Consider the following 23,422-nt stretch of genomic DNA (forward strand, 5'->3'; position numbering starts at 1 on the left):
GGTTCGATATACAGTAGTCCACGTATTTAACTATGGATGCAACTTGCACAGCATGTAGTGGCCAGGCCAGCTTGCTAAGGGTAGGGTTCCCGACTAAGGGCCATGTAACAATTTGAACTTAACCAAGCTTCATCCTCGTTCCAGTTGTGCGTTATACTGGTGATAACCCCGGCAGGCACCATGGTCACGTCATGACGAAGGGGAAGAAATGAAACCCTTGATAACGTTACCTAACCTGTTTAACAGAGAGAAAGGAAAAGGAGAGCGGTGTTTGCTCGAGCAAGTAGCCCTATCTGATCGACGACAGGCCGTCTGCTTAGGCATAGAGCCACAAGACCATATCAATTATCGAATTCGGCGTGTGGTAGATTACTGTAGAATAATATGACGGAATATGAAGACATTGATTCGTTCGTTACTGCACGTAAAAGTGAAGTATGTGGACAGTAGACTATCGTACAGAGCCTAGAGGTAGGTGACCTTCTACTAGGCGACACCCCTGTGATCGGATCACCGCCATACCTGAGTTGGACTTGGGACGATAGGAAAACCTCGCTGTTCGGGACCACGTAGCTTGGGTGTAACTGCTTTTGAAACTGCCACCGGTATTATGCTGCTGTTCGGGGTACAGATGACGAGAGTGCATACGTGCAATCTCCGGATCTCGCTATGAGGGAGTAGTATCTCCAGCATTGTAATACTCTCATCGGGTTGGAAGCTCTGCAGCCAGTTGCACCTGCAGTAGTCCCGCGGCCGTCTTCCTGTTTAACATCAACACCGATATCCATCAGCCATCTCGCCATATCCAGGCGTCCGAAGCGCACAGCTTTCATGGAGGTGTTTCATCGTTGGCGTATGGTAAGTTTGGGCCAATCTGAGTGTCTGATTGTGTAAAAGGAACTCCATGAATTCCACGCCATATGGATTTCTACCCCATAGTGCCATGAGGTATCTTGACTATTGCTGTAAATTCCACGAGCAATATTACAGAAATGTTGACGGAGTCGGTGTGCAAGGGCAACTGTTGAATTCTGGAAGAGGTCAGCTCGCTCATGCGACTGAACATATCGTCGGAGGTTGTGAGCAACAAGCCGTGGAGGGATCCGGTCCAAAATAGGTTCAATGATCAGTCTATCACCTGTTTGCGCGGCAAGTGTGATAGTCCTTTGAGTTCCTGCAAGTTTGATGTTTGCCTCGCTGGTGACCTGTAGATTCGTTGCCTGCTTGTCAAATGGCTGGCCGCTGTTGGGAGAGCTTGTCGAGGACATATGCCAGAGTGATACTGGATCCGGTGTGATCTCGCCCCCGGGAGGAAGTCAAAAGGCCAGTTCTGGTACTTATCTGCTTGCGTGATATGCCGTACGTGATCAGTTTAAGCATTTGGACATCTGGCAAGTTGGTGTTCGCTGGTGGTGTTGGCGTATACGTATCCTGTACCACCGGATAGACATTGAACTCTTCGCAGTTTCAATGAACTTTTCTGCCTTGTACGAAACCGATGAAAAGACTATATTGCTCTTCAGGTTCGATTAATTCAACTTCTTGCGGGCTTTGACATCCGCGAAATGATCCGGAGTGCAGCGAATTGGATCTGTGTTATCTGATGCCCGAGGCAAAGGCCTGCTGCTCCAGCTCGTTTACTGGTACTTTCCTCTCATGGCCAGCTCAAGCTCTTCCCTGTTGGCCGGGATACTGAAATCAGGGATTGTCCAGGTCTTTTCGCCATCTGGCATTTGACAATTTCTTGCTCTTGTTGCTCTGCTCCCTGTTCTTCTTCTGTTGACGCCTCGCTCTGGAGGGCATTTTGAACTGCAGAAGTGATAAGAGAGAAGCAAAGAAACCAAGGGGTAGCTCACAAATAGCAATTGAGATGACGACGAATGACTCGCCGATTTTCCAGTCATCGATGTCGCCCTGCTAACAACTTGCACACGACCATGGCAATTTGATCAGGCGTAAGATCTCCGTAGAAGGTAAATACAAATTCCATTGACCTTCACCAGAATTTTTAGATCGTTCCCTTGCAGCAAATCGTTGACGTGATACAAATGCAGCGGAGGACACCGCTAGCTCTCACTCCCACCGGATTCAATAACCAGAGGGAAGGGTCATTTAGTAAAACGCTGGTTAAGCTCTTTATGGGATGCAGTTTAAGCAGCGCCAAAGGTGTTAAACGCTGGCGGATGTGACATAAAGCTCTTCTTGTTTCCCTCGAGCTTCTTCGCTCGGAGAGGTCTCTCGTTCTTTTGCTGTTAGGGCACGAAAAGCCTGGGGAAGCACGTGTCCAGATTTCCCTCGGAATAGACGGCCCAGGCCCTGTACAGCCAACCTCTGTGAGTATTCGAGTTCATTGACCAAAAGCCAGTTTGAGCAACGCGAGTTGCGGGTCGAGATGAGCCCGAGACGACTGTGGTAGTTGGCTCTGGTGACAAACGGATGAAGGGCCGCCACCTGCGAGGTCATCACACTGGCATGCAGTCCTGCTTTAGCACGCACTGAGTGTTCTTATTTCGTTCATGGTGAGATGGATCACATGGCCCTCCAAAGATCTAGACGGGGCCCCGTATGGCTTACCAAGTGGTCCTTTTTCATATTGTTGAAGAGCTGAGAGATCGGAAGCTGACTCTTAGAGGACACATTCATTAGAATGGAAGTTCTCGTCTGGGTCGCAGAGGTGGTGCGGCACGTCCGACGACCCCCGACGACCACGAGCACGGCGAGCGGAACGTGTAGTAACCATGATTCTACACGCAGAGTCACTGATCGTCCGGTTTCCGGCCTTCAACAGCGCTTTGCGGTATTAGGTCCAATTGGATAAATTCTGATGGATTGAACTTTTGCTCTTCATCTTCAGTTGCTGTCTTTCCTGTCTCCCTTCCGTGGGTTTTTGGAAAGTCCTAGCTTCCGAAAGGCGCATGTAAAAACGCAAGATGTCCATAGACATATGAGTTAGCTGCATAAATTACACGTGTGGGAGTGGTATAGATGCCGTGAATGCCATGAATGCCTAGCAGACGGCAAACAGCTGCGATTCCCGCCAAAGTCAAAGTTGTACCCGTCCCTGGACAGCCTTGTATAAACAGAAGACGGTCTGGGAACTCGAGGAGCGACTTGATAACTTCTTACTGAGCGGCTGTCCAGGTTATGCCAGGAATATTGAGCACAGCGTTGATCGCTGTTTCGACTTCCTGTCTCCGACGAAACTACTATCCATAAACAGCCCTGAATGCTCTCGAAAGATCCAAGCTCATTTGCTCAGCCATGGATGATCGAAACTCAACCTCTCACCTCTGATAGTCTCAGAGTGATGTCTCTGCATCAGCCAACTTTGACGTCGTTCGAATCAATGATCACGGCTTTCTCGGTCTGAGCTAGTGCGGGAACTTCAACTTGTCCTCGACTTGTCCGAACGACAGTCTGGCTCTGTCCTTGTTACGCCACTGGCCGTTTGTCGACCTGTGTTATGTCCTGTGTGACGACATTGAACACCTGGACATCGGAAAGTCTTGTATAAGGGGGCGATTCTGGTGTGAGCGTGTCCACCAATAACCTCGGCTCTCTCGCCCTTGCATATTGGGCGACGAGCGTTGCTGAAGTCGATCAAGAAGGAGTCTCCGTTTCCAGAAGAAGGTTGAGCGACTCCCAACCCGGAATCTCGTGGAAGAGGATCGACTCAGTAGTAGTCTCCAAGAATCACATGTTCATTCTCTTTGGCCCTCTATAGTGTTGAAAGACGACCAGTGGTAGGAAATCCAAGAAATGCTGTTTGTGTTCGTCAAGCGTCTCGTTACGCATGATGAAGTCATCAATATAAATGCAAAGAAAAAATGTCTCATGGATTTGAAGATCAAGTCGTCTACTTGACGCTGGTCTTGAGGAAGGCTGTTGATAAACCCCATGGGACAAACATTAAAGTACTCTTGTGCTCGGTGCGTGATTACCCCCATAAACCATTGTGAATCCGGGTGAACTGGCCATTGTTAAAACATGGCGGTGGCGTCTATAACCGTGATGTATGGACATCCCGCCAATTCGGCAATTATTTCAACTTGTGGCAGCATTGGATATATGTCTGGAATGACAGCAGCGTTGATGTCACGAAATCAATAACAGCTCTGCACTTTATCTTGCCTGTTTCAATCGTGCGATCAACCACGATAGGCCTTCCTCACTGGCATCAGGTTCCTGGTATAGGTCGATAAGTCCTTGCCCATGATCGGGTGCGAGCTCCCCATTACCATCCATTTGGCTTCGGCTAGGGCTCGCACTACAGCTCAGGAACTTCTCCGCGGCCAAGAACGGATCATCATCATGTCCATTTATTCAAATTGAACGGTTAAACGAGATCTTCGAACGCTGAAAGCCTTGAACACGCCACTGTCCTCGGAGCCGTGTGGATGGCCGGGTACTAGATGCTACTTGATTGTGCCAAACTGGGTCTGACAGTCGGAAGGTCAGCGAAGCTCTCGTCAGAAGCCTTGTTCGTTTGTGGGTCGAATAGAAGCCGAAGCGATAGCGATGATCGTCCATGTATCGTGCTACTTGTCCTGACCGGTCAGCGTCTTTGGGAACGGGGTGATTATCAAAAAATTGTTTTAGGGAGTACAAACCGAGTTTCTGCCGCTGTCCAACACTGTCGTCAAGGGATTCGGTGGTGGAAAGCTGGGAGGCATAAACACTCCGCTGACCATATCGCAAAGTCGGTTGACCATGCGGTACTGTTCGGTAACCATCAGGGTCAAAGAGACAATTCAGCTTCAGCCTCGTTAAAAGGGATACTGTAGCTGACTTTAACAAGGATTTTTCTTTGGAGGGCTGAAGACGAGGGGCCGCTGTTGCTGATGGTCGTCAACTAGTAGAATGGCCGTCGGTGTAAACCAGCAAGCATGGGCCAGAGTTCGGGTTCCGTTAGGCGCGAAGCTTCGTGAATGACAATTTCTGGTACTGCTCATTACCAGGTCGGGCTGCCTCCTGTCCAGATTGATTGATCCTTACCCAGCAATGGATCCGGTATCGACATGGAGCCGACCTCATAGTCGGCCATCTGTACACCTCGAGCTGATCCTGGCCAGCATGGCTTGAGCCCATTCCAGCCCCGTCACGCCAGACTCCATTAGTTCACCTTCCAAAGAGCCATTGCTTTATAGCTCTGCAGGGAGGGCCGCACAGGACATAATCCTCACCAAACACGATGTAGTACAGCGTCTCCTCGGCGGATATGTACAGTCGGATTTGGCGGGGCGCAGTCTGCACGATTCGAAACCTTCTCTGCAGTGATCGGGACATTGCACTCAATCCAGCGCGATATCGACTGCTCCTGGGAGAGCATCCAGGTCTTCTGGCCCCCCTGGCCGAGACGGTGAACCTGCCCGACTGCCTGGAAGAGTGTGTTAAGGTTCAGCGCGGGTCTTTGATCGCGCCCATTTCAATGAACCGTGCCTAAGAAATCTGATTTACCATCCCTTCTCCAAGACAGATGGTGCTGAAGCGGTTCTATGAGCTGTTGGTGTTGGCGTTGAAGGACCTTTATCTGCTGTCGGTTTAATGTCTCGAGCTTTTTAATATTCTTGCCCTGCTTGTCTTGCATTTCCTTCAGTAGGTCCTCTGTGTTTTTCTCTTGTTGATCTTCCTGCAAATGTAACAGGTGAGCTCAAGTAGAAATTCCCAAAGCAGCAATAGCCAAGACGGACCTCTCTCAGCGAGCTGCCTACTGCCTTTTCTATCGCACATGGAGTCATATCCATTTCCCTAATAGGTAACTCATTTCCGCAGTCGCGTTGCCGCTCTAGAATCCCATATATTCGGGCATATGCGTTGGCCAGCGGGCTGTTCATCGAGCAAGAGAATCATTTCTTTATGACTGTCTCGAGTCCTAGCTCTGCGAGCCGGCGTATCCATATAGATGATGGGTGCTTCAAAGCAGCGCGAAAGATCTGCCTGATATTTGGGCCTCACGGTGGTTGTATTTTCCGTTGCCCCCACTGGATAGAAGTGAATTTCCCCACCCCTTCCGTGGGTGGTCATCGTCATTGTGCTGCGAGGTTTTGGGGCGAGCTGAAGCGTCCGAAGCATCTTCGCTTCTTTGTTTGCGTTTGTTTTGCGCGTCTTCCGAAGTGTATTCTATCTCCATCGCATTCCGTTTGGATGCGACATGCTTTCGACTCTGCGTATCAGCCGAGAAATTGATTGCAAGGTGTCGCGCGAACAGTAAGAGTTTCCCGTCTTTGCTGTTCAAAAACAGGCGCCAGACCATTGGGAAGATGAGCGAGCCGGTCCATTCGTCGCTATCGGGATAGATTAGTCGCCGTCCATCAATATCCGTTGGCAACTTCTCTCGCTGACAGCTTTCGAAGCTTCTTCATATTCCAAACAAACTTGTTTGGATCAAGTTGTCTTTTGATGAATAAGCCACGTTTATGGATTAATTCTCGACCTCTGCTTGAATTCCATCCGCAATGACAATCTGGCCGCTGCGCCAAATGCCAAATTGATCCTTGAAAAGGACTTCAAGAGCCCATAATGCCATCTTGAGCTTCTCTGCGGTTCAACGAGTCGGACTCGCTAGGGCTCATCAAAGATGCGGAAGGTCCCATTGACCTTTTCCTTTAATTCCTGCAGGCTGAATTCCGCCGGGTAGAGCAGAGACTGTGTGGCAGCGACTGCAAAGGTGCACCATAAATGGATACATAGATGGTCAACATGAAGAATAATCACCGCGACATTTGTTGTGTTGTTCGAACTTCGGAGTCTTGCGTTTTGAAGAGCGATGAAAGCGCAGCAAAGCAAGGCCACGGTTGTGGCCGAAGCTTGCCCGCAAGAATAAAGGCAGTCCGCGAGTACAGGGCGTTAAAGAAGTTAGCGATTGCTGAGTGTCTGCCTTAGGATATTCTGGACCAAGGCAGTCTCCCGCTCGAGCGGATAGCACTCTTTGCCTGGACGGTAGCCCCTGATTGTGTTTGTGGCACGATCATACTGGAAGAAGCGCACCATTCTTCCGATCGCGAGGAACCCATAGGCGGGGCGCTGAGGGGCGCAGCTGTTTCCGTGCTGCGTCCTGAGGTATCTCAGGAGCTGGCCTGCCCCATCCAACCAGACTACATGCTGCCCTTCGCCTTCTGCCCTTGCATTGCATAATGAGAAAGGAACGGCGTGTTCCTCCAGCTACCTCCAGGGTATTGAAATCTGAAAAACCCCTGGCTGCTCCTGTTTGGGTATGCATTGCCAGTGGTTGGATAGTTTCCAGCTTTACTTTGGAGGCCTCGAGGTCGGTCAAGCTTTTTTCTCTCTTGACTTCCAGTTGTATTGTCGTAGCAGTAGGTTGATTATATGGTCATGCATGGTGGCCCATATATGTGCCCATCTCCTCCGAGTTACTCGGTCCCAAGTAAACAAGTGAACGAAGTTGCGTCGGATCGACGGCGTCCTCTAAACCAGCAAAATAGACTCGCGCGCGTGATATAGCCGTTCACAGGGTCAAACACCCAGTTCAAATGGAGTTCCAGACTCCATTCCCACGGCTTGCATTGAGTGATTAGGAAGGACCGGTGAGTCCCGCTGGCCACCCTCATAGTATGAGAGTCGGAAAATCCCATCTCTCCCCCATATTGCGTGTGCATAGCATGGAGTGCGTGATGAACCCATTAACTGGGTCAGAAACTCAGTTCAATATGGCGTTCCAGGCTCCACTGACTTTTCCCTAGCCTTTTCCAAAGTCTGCTCGTCCATCTCAAGGACGGCATCTGGGTCTTCAGCGAGATCATCTCTATTTGCAGCACTCGATTGACCTTGGCTTCTTTGGCAGCTTTGATGGCGGCGTCTTCCTGTCAATCATCGGGACAGGATTTGGTCGATAGCATTTACTGCTTCTTCCAATTGATCCTCAGGGAGGATGACATCAGGGTCTTCATCGAGGTCCATCCCGGCGTGCAACATTTGCTCGACCGTGGCTCCTTTGGCAGATTTGATGGAAGCGTCTTCCTGTGGGCCATCAGAAAGGGTCAATCGAGAGAATTTACCTCTTCCCATTGTGCAATATAGAGTTCCAGACTCCGATGACGTCTCCTTCACGCAGTGTGTGGTGTGCGACCCCCCTGCATGCTGATGTACGTCTGTGGCTGATCTGCCATGCTGTCGAATTGTGTCGTGCGATTCGCCTTGCCCCGAGTCGAAGCAGACGTGGGGCTTCGTTTTAGCCTTCTTTCCTCCCTGTATTTGCTTCCAGGTAAAATCTAGCAACTTCAACTTCTACCCGTGAAGGGCGTCGTATGTGTCAAGGACAATGGGATCTGCACTTAGGTTGGTGCGCGGGAAGAGGAAGCCCTTGGCCTTCATGAGTTGAATTATAAACCACAGCACCGTCAACTCCGGGATCCGAGTTGCTTTAACACCCAGGACACTGACCCGTGGCCTTGGTTGGGGCGAGCAGAGCACGGAGCACATTCAAGTCTTGCAACTATTCTACCACGTTTTCCGCACAGCACCTTTGATCTGGCAGCATCAATGAGGGCCCAGACGGCGGCTGAGCCTTGAAGTTTAAAGCAGCCCGAACCTGGCGCAGGGCAGGTTCTGGACAAAATCCTTGTCGTAGTCCACACCGGCAATCTCGCAAGGTGTGGTTTGGGTATATTTAAGAGGTAATTTGAAAGATCTTCGTTATGATCGTCCAAATCAGGATCCCACCCGTTGCTGTGGAGAATGAGAGCGTACTCGTCCGCCTCCAGCTTGGGATGCATGCGCTCATTCCGGTTTGGATTATCAGTGTAGGCCAGGGATCCTTCTCTGCTGTGGCTGAGAGGTGCTTGGGGTGAGAATTTGATCTGCTTGTTTCCCTTTCGTCGCTTGGGGCCTTCACATTACTTGACGAATGCAAAGCCAGTATCGAATGTCTCGTTTCATTCCTTGAAGCCATATCCAGGAGAGACGACTTTTACCCGTTCGTCGGGTATGTTGGATCCATGAAAAGAACATATGGGATTCATGCCCAAAATCTCCAGGGATGTTTTATGTGTAATGAACACTACTGTAATAACATTCTCTTCATCAGTCTGAGAACGAATGCCTGAGCGGGTTGAAAACGCCACGTACCATTTTGTCCCAATAAGGGTTTACCCTCAGGGAGTCGGTCACAAGGTGAGAGAGTATTTCGCCTGTGCAGATGCGTTTGTTCAAAAAGGGCGGGAAACTTCGTCGGGCGACATCGGAAACAACGCTACCCTGTTAGTTTCACGACGGGATGATTCGCACGGATCAATCGAACAACAAGGGACATCTCTATTTGGTAGCTGAACTCGTTCCATCCCGGTTGTTCTTTCGCTGTGTTAACTGTGGGCTGGAGTTGACATGTATCTCCGCCAAGCAGAATGGCAGCAATCTTAGGAGAAAGCTTGCACTCGAGGGTTTGCAATCCAATCTCCTGGGTTTTGCTCGGTTTGCTTCCTGGTCGTGTATGTCCTGGTGATGGCAGTCGAAGTAATGAAACAGAGGACGGGCTCAATTGGGAGCTGGCACTGACTGCTGAGTTAACACCGTTGGGGAAGTTATCGTGGAGATCAGACATTGCTACGCGCAGACGGGTGAACAATCCTGCTCGTTCATGCGCGGCTTCGTTCTTCCCGTCCATGAATTCTGTGGCCGGCCAAATGAGTTCGAACTCTAACGTGAGTGGAGAGGGCGTAGCATTGCCAGGAATGTCTTGTATTGTTCCCTGCTCGAGAACAAAGGGCAGGATTGCTGCATGCGTGCTGCTCCCGTCCCATCAGCAGCGAGGACGACTTGAAAATTTTCACGGCTAATGGTTGTTCAGGATGATACGCATCCGCCTGCCCTGAGTGTTAGGCTCTGCCTTGCGAGTGAAGAATTGGAAGAACTCACCTTTCCCGGATATGTTCAAACAGAAGCCTCTGAAACGCCACATTGTGAAGCTATCTTTTTCGCGACCTAGTAGGTTCTCTCGGAGATAGACTACAGAGGTCCATCCTTCCTGCGCTTCAGAGTAATAAATCTGGTCGTGACAGTGGACTGTCGTTCGTCTCAGCCTGTTAAGGGTATGGCACCCTCACTTTCCGAGTGCACGAGGGATATGCCCGACTGCCCGGTTCGATCGTTTCTCGCCCCAGTGAAACATGAGAACGGAACTTGGCAAAAATGACACTTTTCCGTGCCTACGGGATATAAGACACATCACACCCATGCCTCGCGCCCGTGAATGGCGAGGCGAGTCTTATGTTGATTTCCACGCACGGCCTGTAGACCGGTAAACTTTTCCTAAAACGCAAGCTTTCTCCCTCCAACCCCGACCCCATCGTTTCCCTGGTAGGTACCAGACGGTTGATTGATAATTAATTTCTCAAGACGCATGGTTCGCGCGAACCAATCGAACAACAAGGGCCGTCTCCGTCTGATAACTGGACTCGTGTGCTTGAATATGGACTATTATCCGTATAGGCAGTACACACAGAGTCAATCATCATCTTGAGAATCTTCGAAGGGAGATGGCATAAAAGATTAGCATACGAAAAGGGCTCCATATTTCCAAGGCAATTGAACTTACCAGGAAAAAGGATAACAGTATACAGATGGTAAGTAACTGAACCAGCACCCGGTCACTGGGTCCTTCTGGTTCCTCGTTGGTTGGTTCGGGAATGGGACGAGTTCGGAGATTGGACGACCTTCAGCATTAGCAGAAGGATTTGTGGTCAAGTTTCGCTGATCATCAAGAAGACTCAGTGCCATAATGCCGTCAAGCCCGAAGATGTGACTGGCAGTCGGGATATGGGTACCGTAGTGGGCGACATAGACGATGTGGATTAGGAACGCAGTCTGCCACTGCGACCGGTCTTATGCAGTCTATCGTTGGTTGACCCAGCAGATATTGGTGTGTTAATGACCATCGGGCAGTCAGGTGAGGTCCGTGTCATTTGCACTCAGACCAGATACTCACTGCGGCCTCGCTGGGAGGGCGAATTCGCACCTCTGCTCTTGGTCTATTTGATATAGAAACTGCCCTTCTGCGCTGTGTACAGCTGCAGATCTGCCAGCGTCCCAGTCGTGATACCGGGCATGGCTGCAAACAGCGATGATGTCCTACTGGGTAAGTGCTGAGCAGCTATGGCGCGCACGTATCTCCGCTGTGGTCTGTAGCTTTCTCTCAAGTTGGCGACGGGGTAGACTGCAGCTGGGTGCTGTACTCCCCAGAAGACAATAAGTCGACGCCCGAGTCGGAATCCCTCAGTATGCGTACCCGCTAACCTCGCAGAACAGGTCCCTCTGATGTATTCTCATAATACCCTGGTTGTGGCATCGTAAACTTAGGCAGTATGCACAGCCGTCGATGATCCTCTCCATCATGCATACAGGGATAGTACACTGACCCATCCAAACATACCAGCGGATATGCCGCCACCTTATCTGAACATCATTTGGGAGTTGTGATCCTGGATGAAGTGATGGCTGGGACGCTCCGGTCCCACGAGTTGAGGTCGCCGTCAGGAACCAGACATGCTCTGCCTCGAGTCGCGTGACAGACTGGTGGACTCGTGTCCGGATGGTCTTGGCCGCGTGGCCTTCATCGCAGACCACGCGGCCAAATCATCCGGACAGATGGGTGTCGAACCGTTAGGCGGATTCCTTGCATGCCTCGTGCAGACGCTGGCACCGCGTACGCTTCGGGTTCAGCACAAGCTGGTAGCAGGCGCAGACGCTGGCTAGCCAGCGGTCTTTCATCTCGAATGAATTCGCGGGTTGTTGATTGTGAGAATCTCATCTTCGGACTATTTGCATGTCAGCTATGGTGACACGGCAGCAATACACAACCAAGGAAGGGGCTACTCACATATGATTCAATCAAAACCATGTTAGCCAGCCGATGATGGTCGTTAAAATATGTGAGCATCCAGTGTTGAGTTGTTTGCGAAGAAGACGCAAGCGTCACTGCCAGTGCCTGCTCTGAAGAAAGGTCTGGATTCTGGGAGTTCCCCTGCAAATCTTGGTGTCACGACGCAATCGTCCCCTATATTTCGTGTATGTCATGAGAGGGCATGAGGGGACTAGTAGTTCAAGTAATGGTTAGTCCGTGCAATGAAAATGGTTAATAGAATGACACCAACCAACTGTTGAGGTCTGGGAAAAGTAGACTGTTGTCTCATGACACAATCAACTATCTCTGGTCCCTCTTGCATGAGGATAGCATCCTCATCCTCTTCTTTACTTCGACAAACACAAAGTCTCATAAGTTCTGTTTATTCATGGAGCGTAATGCGCCATCCGTAGATGCCATACTGTCCCTCCCTGAATGTAGGTGTGGAGTGGGCATGGTTAAACACCCACTCCAGACAATTGGACACGACGTCAATGGCCGTTTGAAGAAACAAGATGAGAGCAACATTGGGCCAAGCTCCAGATACTTATGGCAAGATGCATATAATCATGTCAGCAAAACAACTACTTAAGATGGTAGTAAATCTTCTTCATGGTATACTAACAGAAGTAGTTCGTTGTCCTTTTTTTGGATATGTGTGCTCGAAGGGTAGTGACAACCACAGAGTAGTCGACTGAACATTAGATGCGGTGGAAACATGCCAGGTTGTGTCAATAGTCACATCAATCAGTCGCCTCCAGATAAGCAGTTGTTCTCGTCTGGCCTAAGGAGACCACCTTCATCCCAGTTTGCATGACGTTCTGCGGCCATTGTCTGAGCGACGGCAAATCATGTCCTTTTCATGGATATGGAGGTAAAACCACTAACGTCATAAGCTTCAGCTAGACTTGCCGCTCGCAGGCGAATGATATCTCCATTTTTCAGTCATTCTTGTCTCCCTTCCATGGGTTTGGAGAGCCCTAGCTTCCGAAACTGTTATAAACACGCAAGATGGCCAAAGAAATATGAGTTAGCCGCACAAGCTTACCAGCAGTCTCAGATGCCGCGTCAGCTGCGAAGCGCGTGGGAGTGGTGTAGATGACATGAAGGCCCAGCAGACGGGCGATGGAATTTGCCGTCTATTGATGCGCATTACACACCAGCACGAACACGAACAACACAGCTAAGGCAGCAGCGCTACCAAGTCCAATGGCAAAGAGCACCGGGGCGTCTTTCGCGGCAAATGTCGCAGCGAATGATGCGTTACTAACGCTGACTGTGTTATTCGACACTCTGTCTGCTGTAGATCCAAACAGCTGCGATTTCATCTACGTCAAAGTTTTACCCGTCCTGTGAAAGTGGGAGACCCAATCCAGCCAGTTGGTCTTGTCAAAGGACGCATTCGCATCTCGGGGAAGATCAAAAAAGACGTATGGTTCATCCCTGCGCGCTGGTGCCTTGGCGGCCCAAGCGAGATGCCTTTCCATGATCCAAAAATTTCATCAGCGTCAAAGTTTCACCCGTCCTGTGAAGCCTGAATCCCTTCGTCTGGAGCTAGTCCCCGAAGTCTAGAGCTCGGGGCAAGGTCCAGGCCTCATTGTACTAATGAGCCCTCCCTAGCTTCGCGAAGGGCAAATGACAGAGCCGCGCATGTGAGCAGCGAGATATGGGAAGTTCTCTGCAGGCGTCGTTAGAGTAGCTACCGTAAGCATTAGACAACGACTGCTACCGAATGGCAAAGGGAAGCAGGCTTACTGGATTTGGTCCCTTTCGAAGAGTAGGCGGTGATGTCGGATAGACGACTTTTTCATCCCCTTTTCATCCTTTAAGGTTACCCGAAAAGCCAAAATAGGATGCTGGGTCGTCCGTTCTTTCAGATATAACAAACTTATGAGGATGTCTTTCTCCAAGTCGAGCAAGCTCAACTTGGAATGTGATCAAGCCATTTACAGTATAATCCGCAAGCAAGAGGGGAGCAGGAATCGAGGCATAAGCTGAAGTCTGCTTAATCGAATGCTGGATTAGATGAAGATCCAATGGATCAATCTGGACGACTCACATTTCTTTCGACTGCAAAAATACTATCGTTATGAATATTGGTGGGAGCTGTCCGTTGGCCAAGCCTTGTATGCCTCCGTGACTTGGCTCCGACTGTTCCATTCGCCAATCGGATCGATTGGCATTGTGCTTCAGGCGATCAATTGTGGACCAGCGAGAAGGCCGCGAGGTCCAGATCAGTTCTCGATAGACTCAGGTTCGAAGTGTATGAGTGCTGAGCTATCACCTCGATATCGCGTGCTTGCTGTGAATATATGATTACTTCTCACGCTCATCAGTTGATATGAAACTCTGAAGAAATCAGACCACGGGCGGAGAGGTCCTATAGACTCAATTGTGTGTAGACTGTAGAGTACGGCGAATAGACTGGTAACTGTCAAACATCCGTCTCGCAGCCGGACTTCATTCCAATATTATGGTTTGACCTAGATATCGACTAAGCGTCATTGCATGCAATCGGTGAGCATGGGAATACATACCTGCTGTTTTAAGAAAATACTTTGGCATCGTCAGTCAACACCCCAGATATGTCGGTATGAATCCGTATTGGCAGTTATCGTCGTCAACTACACTGACTTGACGTGTCGATGTCATATTAGCCCTAGTCATACGGTAGTTCAAATGAGTAAATACCTATTGTGGGACAATCCAAAAGGGTTACAGAGGCGATGAAGCCGTATCGGCAATTGAGCATCCACGTAGCACATTCTTTTCCAGGAGGAATATCCAGCTCGTGGTCCCCTAACCGTGTTGTGGGAGACCACACATCACCGTGGGTTTCGTTAAGGAACCTGAGATCGTCCATGTATCGGGCAAGTTGTACTGCAACGTTGAAAGTCAGCTTCAGCTCTGCTGGGAATCGAGAAGATACATGCCTGATTTTGCAACGGAGAATACATCCCTAAGTTGCTTCTCGTACGGCCGAGAATGTTTCTCGGGGCTCTCGATCCAGACCTCCATTCTGGGTCGTCTGACCATATTCTGGAGAGTTTGTCCTGTTTCTTTTAGAACCGGGGTGATTAGCGTATGACTACAGTGTGTATATGAATGTCTCACCAATAGTTGGGTTGGGTGTCCGTTGCAGTCCTCAAGACTATCTGTTCTCTGTTGACATTATCCAAAGTAATGCCTGTGAGAAGTAAGCCTCCGTTTGGGCTCCGAGAGAGGCCTGCTTTGTTTTGGGGGAGGTGGAGAAGTTGCTCAAGTCTTCAGATATGGCGATGGCGAGATGGCTAACAAAAAATTAAGGCCACACGGGTTGAGGTGCATACATTGAGACTGGTGAGTAAATGGAGATGAGAATGTAGCACTCCCAAATGATGGAGACGCATCTCAATCGAATCAGGTTCATGCTGCACGAACTAGGGAACCCAATCGAACCAGAAGGTTTGTGAGGCCAAAGATGAGAGGGATCAAATGAGAGAGGTCATAGACAAGCCATCATCGGAAATCATCGTGATGACTGTATAGTATACAGCAAGGAAGAGGATGGAAGGCGCATGAGGGACGGAGAAGGGGGTGGCTGAGGGAATATGTATGCCAGTGAAGTCTGCAACCAAGGTGCAGTGAATACCCAGCAGTGAATGGCTTAGGGACTTATTCAATAGTCTCCTCTCTACATACCATCTGAAGACGTATTCACCAGCTTGTTTGTTGCCAGATATCTCTAGGAGTGAATACCATGACCGGGTGGCTGCGTCATACGATTGAGCCAATAGCATCTGCCACATCTGCATGAGCATAACCTAATAAACTCAGTGGTAATAGATTATGGTATATACAATAAGAAACAAGTGCTGAAAAAATGGGACGAAAGACGCTCAAAGCCGGCAAACAGACATCCCTGCCATGCAAACGATCAAGCCAACCACCATAACCTTCAGCAAATCACACATCAGACCTGAACGCTGGACCCATCATTCTTCTTGCAGGAACATGCATTCGCTCCCGCGGTTATCTGCGAAGGAGTTCTCGCGTAGCTAGGAGGGACATCCAATGCCGGATTGCGAGCGAAGAAGTTTCGAGGGCGGAGGAGCACCGTCATTGGCTCCGCAGGCATGATGGGGTAGTCTTCCGGAGACGGAAAGTGAGTGAGGCCAAACGTGTGCCAGAGGACAATATCCGTATTGTCAATTGAGCAGTTGGGGCCGGCTGATTCAATCCACGCTGGCAGGCCTTCCGAGGGCTCACCGGAAGTCTGCGGGACGTGGCGTCCTGCGGGGTGGACCTGATCATCGGAGTCTGGCGTAGACTATCAGTTTGGCTGACCGCACGAAGACGCAAGGGATACTTACATTTGGTGACGTGCACAGCATGTCTGGCAAAGCCGGCGCGCTTCCAGACCAACCCGCCCTCCTTGGGAAGCAGGGAGGGAACCTCCCGGCTGACGAGCTTGTAGCAGACCGGCTTTTTGCTGTGGGGATTCAGCTTATTTGTGTTTGCCATCTCCCAGGTTCTAGAGGTGGCGCCATTGTAATCCGACATGGCCTCCAGGGGTGTGGTGAATTTGGTCTTCTTTGCGTAGAAGGCATTGCCGTACTTGTTCTCTGCGCTTCCGACTTCTCCGGGGCCTCGTTCTGCATCCACCTGGAAGACAGTGTTGTTTGGACCGTCAATATTGGGGTCGATACGCAGACAGAATAAGTGCTGGTGGTTATGGGCGTTGACACCGGGGTAGACCTCAGTACCCCAGCCCTTGGTGTCCTCACCGGGGTTCATGGCGTAAGTGTTAAGAATACCAGTCAGTTTGATATCAAGTTGAACGGTGCCGTCTTGGTGGAAGATCCAGTAAACGCAGTACTCGTAGTTGGCGGCGGTGAAAATGTGAGAGATGATCAGCTTGCGTCCACGGGTGACGATGATAGATTCGTCCCGGAAGTCGGTGTGCTTGAAAAGGATACCGGCATCTTCCTCGTGAATACAAATGGCGTTCTTGACGATGGTGCTGGCACCGGCACGGTTGACAAAGGCAGCGTCCATGTAGTGGATAGCGCCCTTGCAGTCACATCCGAGCGACAAGCTGTTGGTCATGTATCCACCGCCATACTCGCCTAGATCGAATGCGTGTTTGCGATGATGCGGATGCTCGGGGTTGCCGTATGGCACAACCATTTCCGCCAAGGAGAGACGGTAGAAGACTGGTCGAACATTTCCTTTGTCACTGAAAGTGATGTTATTGAGCACAATACCTTCACGGTAGTTGAAACCAACGTGGATACTCCAATTCTGCCACTCGATGGTGCGTCCATCCACCTTAAAAGACACGCCCTCCGGCTGAGTGATATGGATTGGCTTAATGTCTGTCCGGTAGCCGCCATCCTGATCGATTGCCGCTGGGTGGTAGTTGTTTGGCGGAGCCCTACTAATGGGCCGTCGTACTGGTGGGATATCGATGTGGATGATCTCTTTAGTCTCCGCATTGTAAATCGGACAAAAGTCCAGAGGGAATGTGTACTGGGAGCCATCGACATGGGGACGGTAGTACATCAACGCCTGCTGCAGACGGACATCACTCCCAAAGCGCTCATCGTAGCCAATGGTCCAAGCTATACCAGAAATTAGAAACACTCAAGCCACAAGTCAAATCAGGGAATAGTAACTCACGATCGCAGTAAACCTTGTGCATATCCTCCTTCGGAATCCCAAGAATCCAACACTGCTCAATAACCTTTGGATCCTTCCGAACAATATGCTCAACCTCCTGCAAATCCTCCATCGTGATAAGCGGCTGCACACCCGGCGTATGCTTCCACGAGACGATCTTCTTCTGATCCAGATCGACAATGCCATCGTAGACCTTACCGCCAGGCGCGATTACAACGACATCGGCAGCACGCGCTGGACGAGGCGCATTCTTGGGATCTGCGAGCCAGGCCATCATCTCCGCCTTCCGAGGCTCGTACAGAGTGACCGCGTTGAAATTGACCTTGCCATGTTCCTTGCGGATGATGGCGACCGCCGTGTCAATTTCTTTTGTTGACAGGGGATCAAAGGGATGAGGTGGAGGTGAAGAGGCGCCGACCTGGTAGGTCAGCTGCTGAAGGCGCTCAAGAACCATACTATACTATATGTCAATGAGGATATATAGCAAGGAAACAAAAGAGTATGTATGGGAGTTGTCAATATCCTTAGATAAGGTACGGCTGTTGTAAAGATGCTTGACTGAAACACTTAGATCAAAGATCCTCCCCAGCAGGGAACAAAGCAAATATAAACCGCAACCATGACTGCATGATTGCATTAACACCTCATCCTCGACCACTGCATAGATGATGGTTGCTATCACCCGATAACGGGCCCGGATCGCGTTTCCTGATCGGGAATAGCGTGCAATGTATTGAAGCTCGACCCAAAGCGGTAATGGGACGCTTGTCTTGGTGCTTCCATCTCGAGTCAAGTTGCAGGATGGAGCTTCGTTCAGAGAGCGGGGTATCTCATCGCTGGATCATATCGGATGCATTTGCTAATAGTGTTTCTCAATCGTCGTGGATACGATGAATAATGCATACCGATGGGCTTGCGGGGACCTTGGAGCTTTGCTTCGGATAAGGTACAGTCTGCAGAGCCAAGCTCACACCGAACTACGTGTGCCACCTTGCAATTGTGCCTCAATGGAGGAAAGGAATTTAGCTCGAACTGCCCCAGAATCGTGATTTTGGGCCTAGAGCGTTTGAGAACCAAAAAGACAAGGACACTGGAGCTTAAAAGCATTCATTCGCGCCACCAAAACACCGAATACACCACCCGCGAATACTGCCAATGCAGACTAAAGGCACGAAAGCCATAGATCCTCATCATGAACCGAAACAGTCGAATAGCGGAAGAAAATGCGAAAGGAAATAACAATGACATAGCACAAGCTGTGCCACAAAGCTATGTACATCCATCATATCGTATCAAATCCATGTCCCACCACCAAAGCGAAAGCCATCACATACTGCGATGAACTATGAGGACAAGGGAAAAGGAAAGGTGGACGCCGGTCAACGCACCCAAAGCATTGTCCGAAGGACAGGAGACAACAGGAAGAAGCCTATACAGGACAAACGAGGCCCAAGGAGAAACCAAATGCAAAAGCATGTCATAAACTCCCTCCGAACCGTACCCTGATCTAACACCCTTACAACAAGAGAAGCAAAGTATGGACCCGATGAAACAACGCTCATGCCTTCCCTGTTTGAAACGCCCCCATGACTCCACCTGGACCACCAGGAGTTAGTGCACCACCTAAATTACCACCGTGATGTTGAGGAGTTTGTCGACCAGTATTGGGTGTGCTCGGTGTCCCGGCTGCCGAGTAGATAGTGGCTCCATTGAGATTCGGTGTTTGATGAGGTTGCATATGATAGGTCAGTGCTGGCATCTGGCCGTTGAGACCCCAGATCTGCCCTGAGTACTTAGCCTCATCGATATTGCCATTGAAGATCAGCTGACGCATCTTCCAGTAGATCTCGCCCGTGACGAGTGAGTCAGATCCTGCCTGATGCGCAATGCCGACCCGCTTCACACCGAGCTCGTCTGCAATGTCCTGAAGACCGGACTTTTGGCCCAGGCTCGTCAAGATCTGCGCGGCGGCTGGAGTCAGCGGCGAATCGTTTACTGCTTGATTTCGTCCTGCATGTTTCATCAAGTATTTGATGTCGTATAGCGACGGGAAGAAAATCTTCAAAAGTGTGTGGAAATCCTCCTCGTTCTCTGGCAAAGGTTTGCACAACATGATCTTCATCAGGTAGCCGAAATCGTAGCCAGAATGGAACGAAACCCAATGTACATCGTCGAGTAGGACGAGTCCAGAACTAATCAGAAGGGCTCCAAACTCGAAGGGATCGATACCATTCTTTTCGTGCATATTGAAGTCAATACCGGCCTTGGCGAGCATGGCTGTCGATTCCTGCGCATACATGTCGTTCTCCAATGAAAAGCGGAAATTGAACTGCCATGTGCAAGGGGCGGGTACCAAGCTGTTTCCCAATGGCTGTCCATTTGCATCCGTAGCATTGGGGGGAGGGACTTCCCCGTCGGCTGAGAACAAAGTGATGCCGAGCTGGATCATTTTCAAGAGGTCAACGTTGCATCGAAGGGTCTGGTAGTGATAATCGGCTTTATTCGTAAATGATCCGATGGGACGAGCAACAATGCCAGGGAACTCCGTATCCTATACGAGGCATCAGTACTTTTGATCCTTAATCAAATCCGGGATCGTCATCCTAATGCAGCCTTACCATGCTGATATAAGGGTACTTCTCGACTAGCTGCCGTAACACGGCCATCTCCTGGGCTAGATTGTGTTTCCATACATCCCGTATCCGAGTCTTGACGCCGCCCGCTTTCGTCTCGAGAGCTAACCGGCCATCGTGAGTCTGAAGTAATTGCTGTTGCTGCATCTGTGCCCCTCTCGCGAAACCGATCTGGGCCGCATGGCTCGCCAAGCCAGAGCCCCCTCCATCACCAGCCCCCGTAAACCCAGCGACAGACATGCCGTTTGCAATCCCTGTCCCTGATAATGTAAAAGGATTGATGTTAGTGTTGGGGTTGCCGGCCGCAAAACCAGGGTGGCCGCCAAGGGAGGGAGGAGGGAGCGCCGTGTTGGCCGACTGGGCGTGGGCCGGATGATGTTGAGCTTGCTGCTGTTGCTGCTGTTGCTGCTGCTGTTGCTGGAGATGCGCTTGTTGTAAATGTGTATAAGGACCGCTCAGGCCAGAAGGCCCGTATCTGCCGACAGGAGGTGGCATATTGTCGTGTGCAGCGCGGGGTTGTAGCCAGGCATCTGATAATCAGAGTGAGTTGGAATCGATGGGGTTCCAGTTTCGCGCTGGAGATTCCCTCGCTGCTGCAAGACCACAAAGGCGGACAAGCTCTCGTCGCCGAACTAGGTCTAGCGCAACTGCCCGAGTGCCAAGCCCTCTTCTCTTGTTCCTGTACAGCTTCAACTTCTCCCGTTCCTCGCCGGCGGAGATTAATCCATAATTACCTTACTTTCACCTGTTCTCGCGAACATCCGGAACTTCGGAGACACACTCTCACCTCCGTCTCCTTTCTACCCGCCAAGTCCGCATACATTCCTCCCATCCTCACCACCCAACATGGCCAACCCCACCGGCTTCGACATCAACGAATTCAAGGCCGCGGCCTCCCCTCGCTCGGTCTACGCCAAGAGAGATCCCTGGGCCCGATAGTACGATTCCGATCTTTATCTACTGTCCAATTGACCACTTACTAACTCTCCCCGCAGTGAAGCATGGAGATACACCGGTCCCTTCAGCCGCTTCAACCGTTTCAAGCGTATCTTCCCGGGCTTCGGTATCGCTAGCGTCGCTTTCGCCGGTTACTGCGCATACGAGCACTTCTTCCTCAAGGACGAGCACCACCACGGTGAGGCACACCACTAAGCGTGCTTTGTGCGAATGAGATGGGGACGATGGGCCCGATGTGGGATGCATGGGAGTCGAGGCTCAAGCACGGATACCCCGGTTAAGGATGGACGCGGTTGCAAAAGGTTCATGGGGAGGAATGGCTTCATTGCCATGAGGCTGGCTGTATGCTTTTGATACGAGCTGGCAAGAAAGGCTGCACTGCTGCTGCTGGGGGTTGGCAATGACGAGGCTCTCGATCTTAGAGATGGCGCTTGGGATGATTGATTTGACCGATGTACATATCTTGTTTGTTCTGTTACACCAAAACTGCTGAGCTTTCTTCTATCTACTGGTCTGCGATGGTCGTAGGGTTGTCTTTCTTCAGCACAGTATTCGGATGTGCGAGCAAGGAATATGAATTGTCTTGGATGAAGCATTAGAGTCGTCAAATGCATTAACTTTTCAGGGTCATGAACTGCTGCCTGTCTATACATATAAAGAATGATCCGACGTATTCTATTACTGCAGGCCAATTATTCCTCAAAGACCAACGCAACTCCATCATCACCAGCGGTGACAACCCGCTTCCCATCAAAGCCTTGAACAAAACCCATAATGCCTCCCGACTGCTCGCCTTCTCCATTCTCCACGAGACCCAAATGACCCTTCCACTCTTTCAACAACCCCTCCGCCGCAGCTGCTGTTCCGCCCCGAGCATCCCAACGTCTTACGACGCCGTCCATGCCGGCGGAGGTGAGAAGCCACGGACGTCCCTGCGTAGCCGCAGCAGCGGGGCGACTAGCGAGAGCCGCCAGGTTAGTCTGGAGGAACTCAACCTTGACGACCGCAGCGCCCTCGTGGGCCTCCTTGATATGCCGACGTACGGCGAACCGGTGCGCGGCATCGAACAGCGCAATTGAGCCGTCGACCGAGCCAGCGGCGAGAAGGGTCAATGGCGGAGAGGAGAAAGAGAGTGTCTCGATGCCATCGCTTTGAGCCTGTAGCGAGGCAATGATCGTACCGGCAGCAGAGGCACCACTTGCGGCTTGGTTGGCAGGGCCTTTGGCTTTGGACTTGGCCGCGCCACCGGCGGACACAAGGCGAGGAAGACCGACCACCTTGATGTGGCCTTCGGCTCCTCCAACAGCGGCAATACCACCACCCGGCGAGATCGCGATGGAGTACAACCCACCATCAACGGCGAAACGCTGATCCTCGGCGGTGAGGCCGACAACGGCGCTGGTACCGGCTGAATAGGAAATACCAGCGGCCGCGGCGGCGCCCCAGACATCGTATACATAGAAGCTGCCGTCTTCGGAGACGGTGGCGAGCAGATTACCATCGGGAGTCCACGCACCAGCCGTGCAGGACGCGGTGTGCTGGAAGAAGGTCTGGATCATGGAGATGGGCTCAGCGGAATCGTTGTGATTGATACGGAAGACCCAGGCGCTACCGTCGTTCGCACCAATAGCAATGACATTCTGCTTCTCCTCGTCATTATTTGGACAGGGGCAAACGGCAACCCAGTTGATCTCCTCCACCTCCTGGGACTCCGCGACGAGTACCCACGAGAGTCCCGTCAACTGGGGGGAGTTATCGCGCCATGCCCGCAGCCGGCCATCCAAGCCCGCCGTCACGATGTATTCTCCCTTCGGCTCGGTGAACGCGACCGCATTGACAGTATCCGTGTGTCCATCCAGCTTGGCAATGGGCGTCAGCGACGTCCGTTCACCCTTTGGTTGCGGATTCGACTCGTAGCTCTGGGGGAGGACGGGACGCTCGTCGCGTGGCGTCGAATCAAAGATGTACGCGGTATCGTCACCAGACCCGGTGATAACGATATTATTGTGAACGGGGTGTTGCGCGACGCAGAATACGGAGTCTGAGTGGACGTCGAAGTGAGCTGAAGAGTCGTTTTGCAGTGTAATTTCTTGGTCCTCGTATGTCATGGCTTGGTCGTCGTCCTCGGGATCCGACTCCATAGGGTGGTCTTCATCGCGAGTGAAGATCTCTTCGGCCTCATCGGCCTCAATGTAGGCATCTTGGTCTGCCTCACGGTGGGGGTCTTGTGAAGAGGACATTTTGAAGGTTGATGAGGGCTTGAAAAGAGTAAAATGAAAACGGCCTCTAGAGAGGGCGGAAAGATGAAGAGAAGGTT

The 23,422-nt window shown here is 50.9% G+C and overlaps 5 protein-coding genes across 5 annotated transcripts; 2 read left to right on the forward strand and 3 right to left on the reverse strand.

Annotated features, from left to right (window-relative positions):
• Positions 1–11,496: 11,496 nt before the first annotated feature.
• On the forward strand, positions 11,497–11,706 carry ALT_6563 (uncharacterized protein; the record flags this gene model as incomplete). The annotated part of the gene is made up of 1 exon (XM_089600093.1): positions 11,497–11,706. One exon carries the CDS (start codon positions 11,497–11,499, stop codon positions 11,704–11,706), a length of 210 nt encoding a protein of 69 aa, XP_089455555.1.
• Positions 11,707–15,806: 4,100 nt separating this feature from the next.
• On the reverse strand, positions 15,807–17,969 carry ALT_6564 (peroxisomal copper amine oxidase; the record flags this gene model as incomplete). Its single annotated transcript, XM_033558071.2, has 3 exons — positions 15,807–16,153; positions 16,207–17,457; positions 17,516–17,969. The coding sequence occupies 3 exons, from the start codon at positions 17,967–17,969 to the stop codon at positions 15,807–15,809; spliced, it is 2,052 nt and encodes a 683-aa protein (XP_033413962.2).
• Positions 17,970–19,073: 1,104 nt separating this feature from the next.
• On the reverse strand, positions 19,074–20,643 carry ALT_6565 (CCR4-NOT core DEDD family RNase subunit POP2; the record flags this gene model as incomplete). Its single annotated transcript, XM_033558072.1, has 2 exons — positions 19,074–20,066; positions 20,134–20,643. 2 exons carry the CDS (start codon positions 20,641–20,643, stop codon positions 19,074–19,076), a joined length of 1,503 nt encoding a protein of 500 aa, XP_033413963.1.
• A 351-nt stretch (positions 20,644–20,994) lies between these two features.
• Positions 20,995–21,300, forward strand: ALT_6566 (NADH dehydrogenase [ubiquinone] 1 beta subcomplex subunit 3; the record flags this gene model as incomplete). The annotated part of the gene is made up of 2 exons (XM_033558073.1): positions 20,995–21,086; positions 21,144–21,300. 2 exons carry the CDS (start codon positions 20,995–20,997, stop codon positions 21,298–21,300), a joined length of 249 nt encoding a protein of 82 aa, XP_033413964.1.
• A 497-nt stretch (positions 21,301–21,797) lies between these two features.
• ALT_6567 (WD40 repeat domain-containing protein) lies at positions 21,798–23,345 on the reverse strand (the record flags this gene model as incomplete). The annotated part of the gene is made up of 1 exon (XM_033558074.1): positions 21,798–23,345. The coding sequence occupies one exon, from the start codon at positions 23,343–23,345 to the stop codon at positions 21,798–21,800; it is 1,548 nt and encodes a 515-aa protein (XP_033413965.1).
• Positions 23,346–23,422: the final 77 nt, after the last annotated feature.

The sequence above is a fragment of the Aspergillus lentulus genome (genome assembly GCF_001445615.1).
Source record: "Aspergillus lentulus DNA, contig: Alt12, strain: IFM 54703, whole genome shotgun sequence".
NCBI lineage: Eukaryota > Fungi > Ascomycota > Eurotiomycetes > Eurotiales > Aspergillaceae > Aspergillus > Aspergillus lentulus.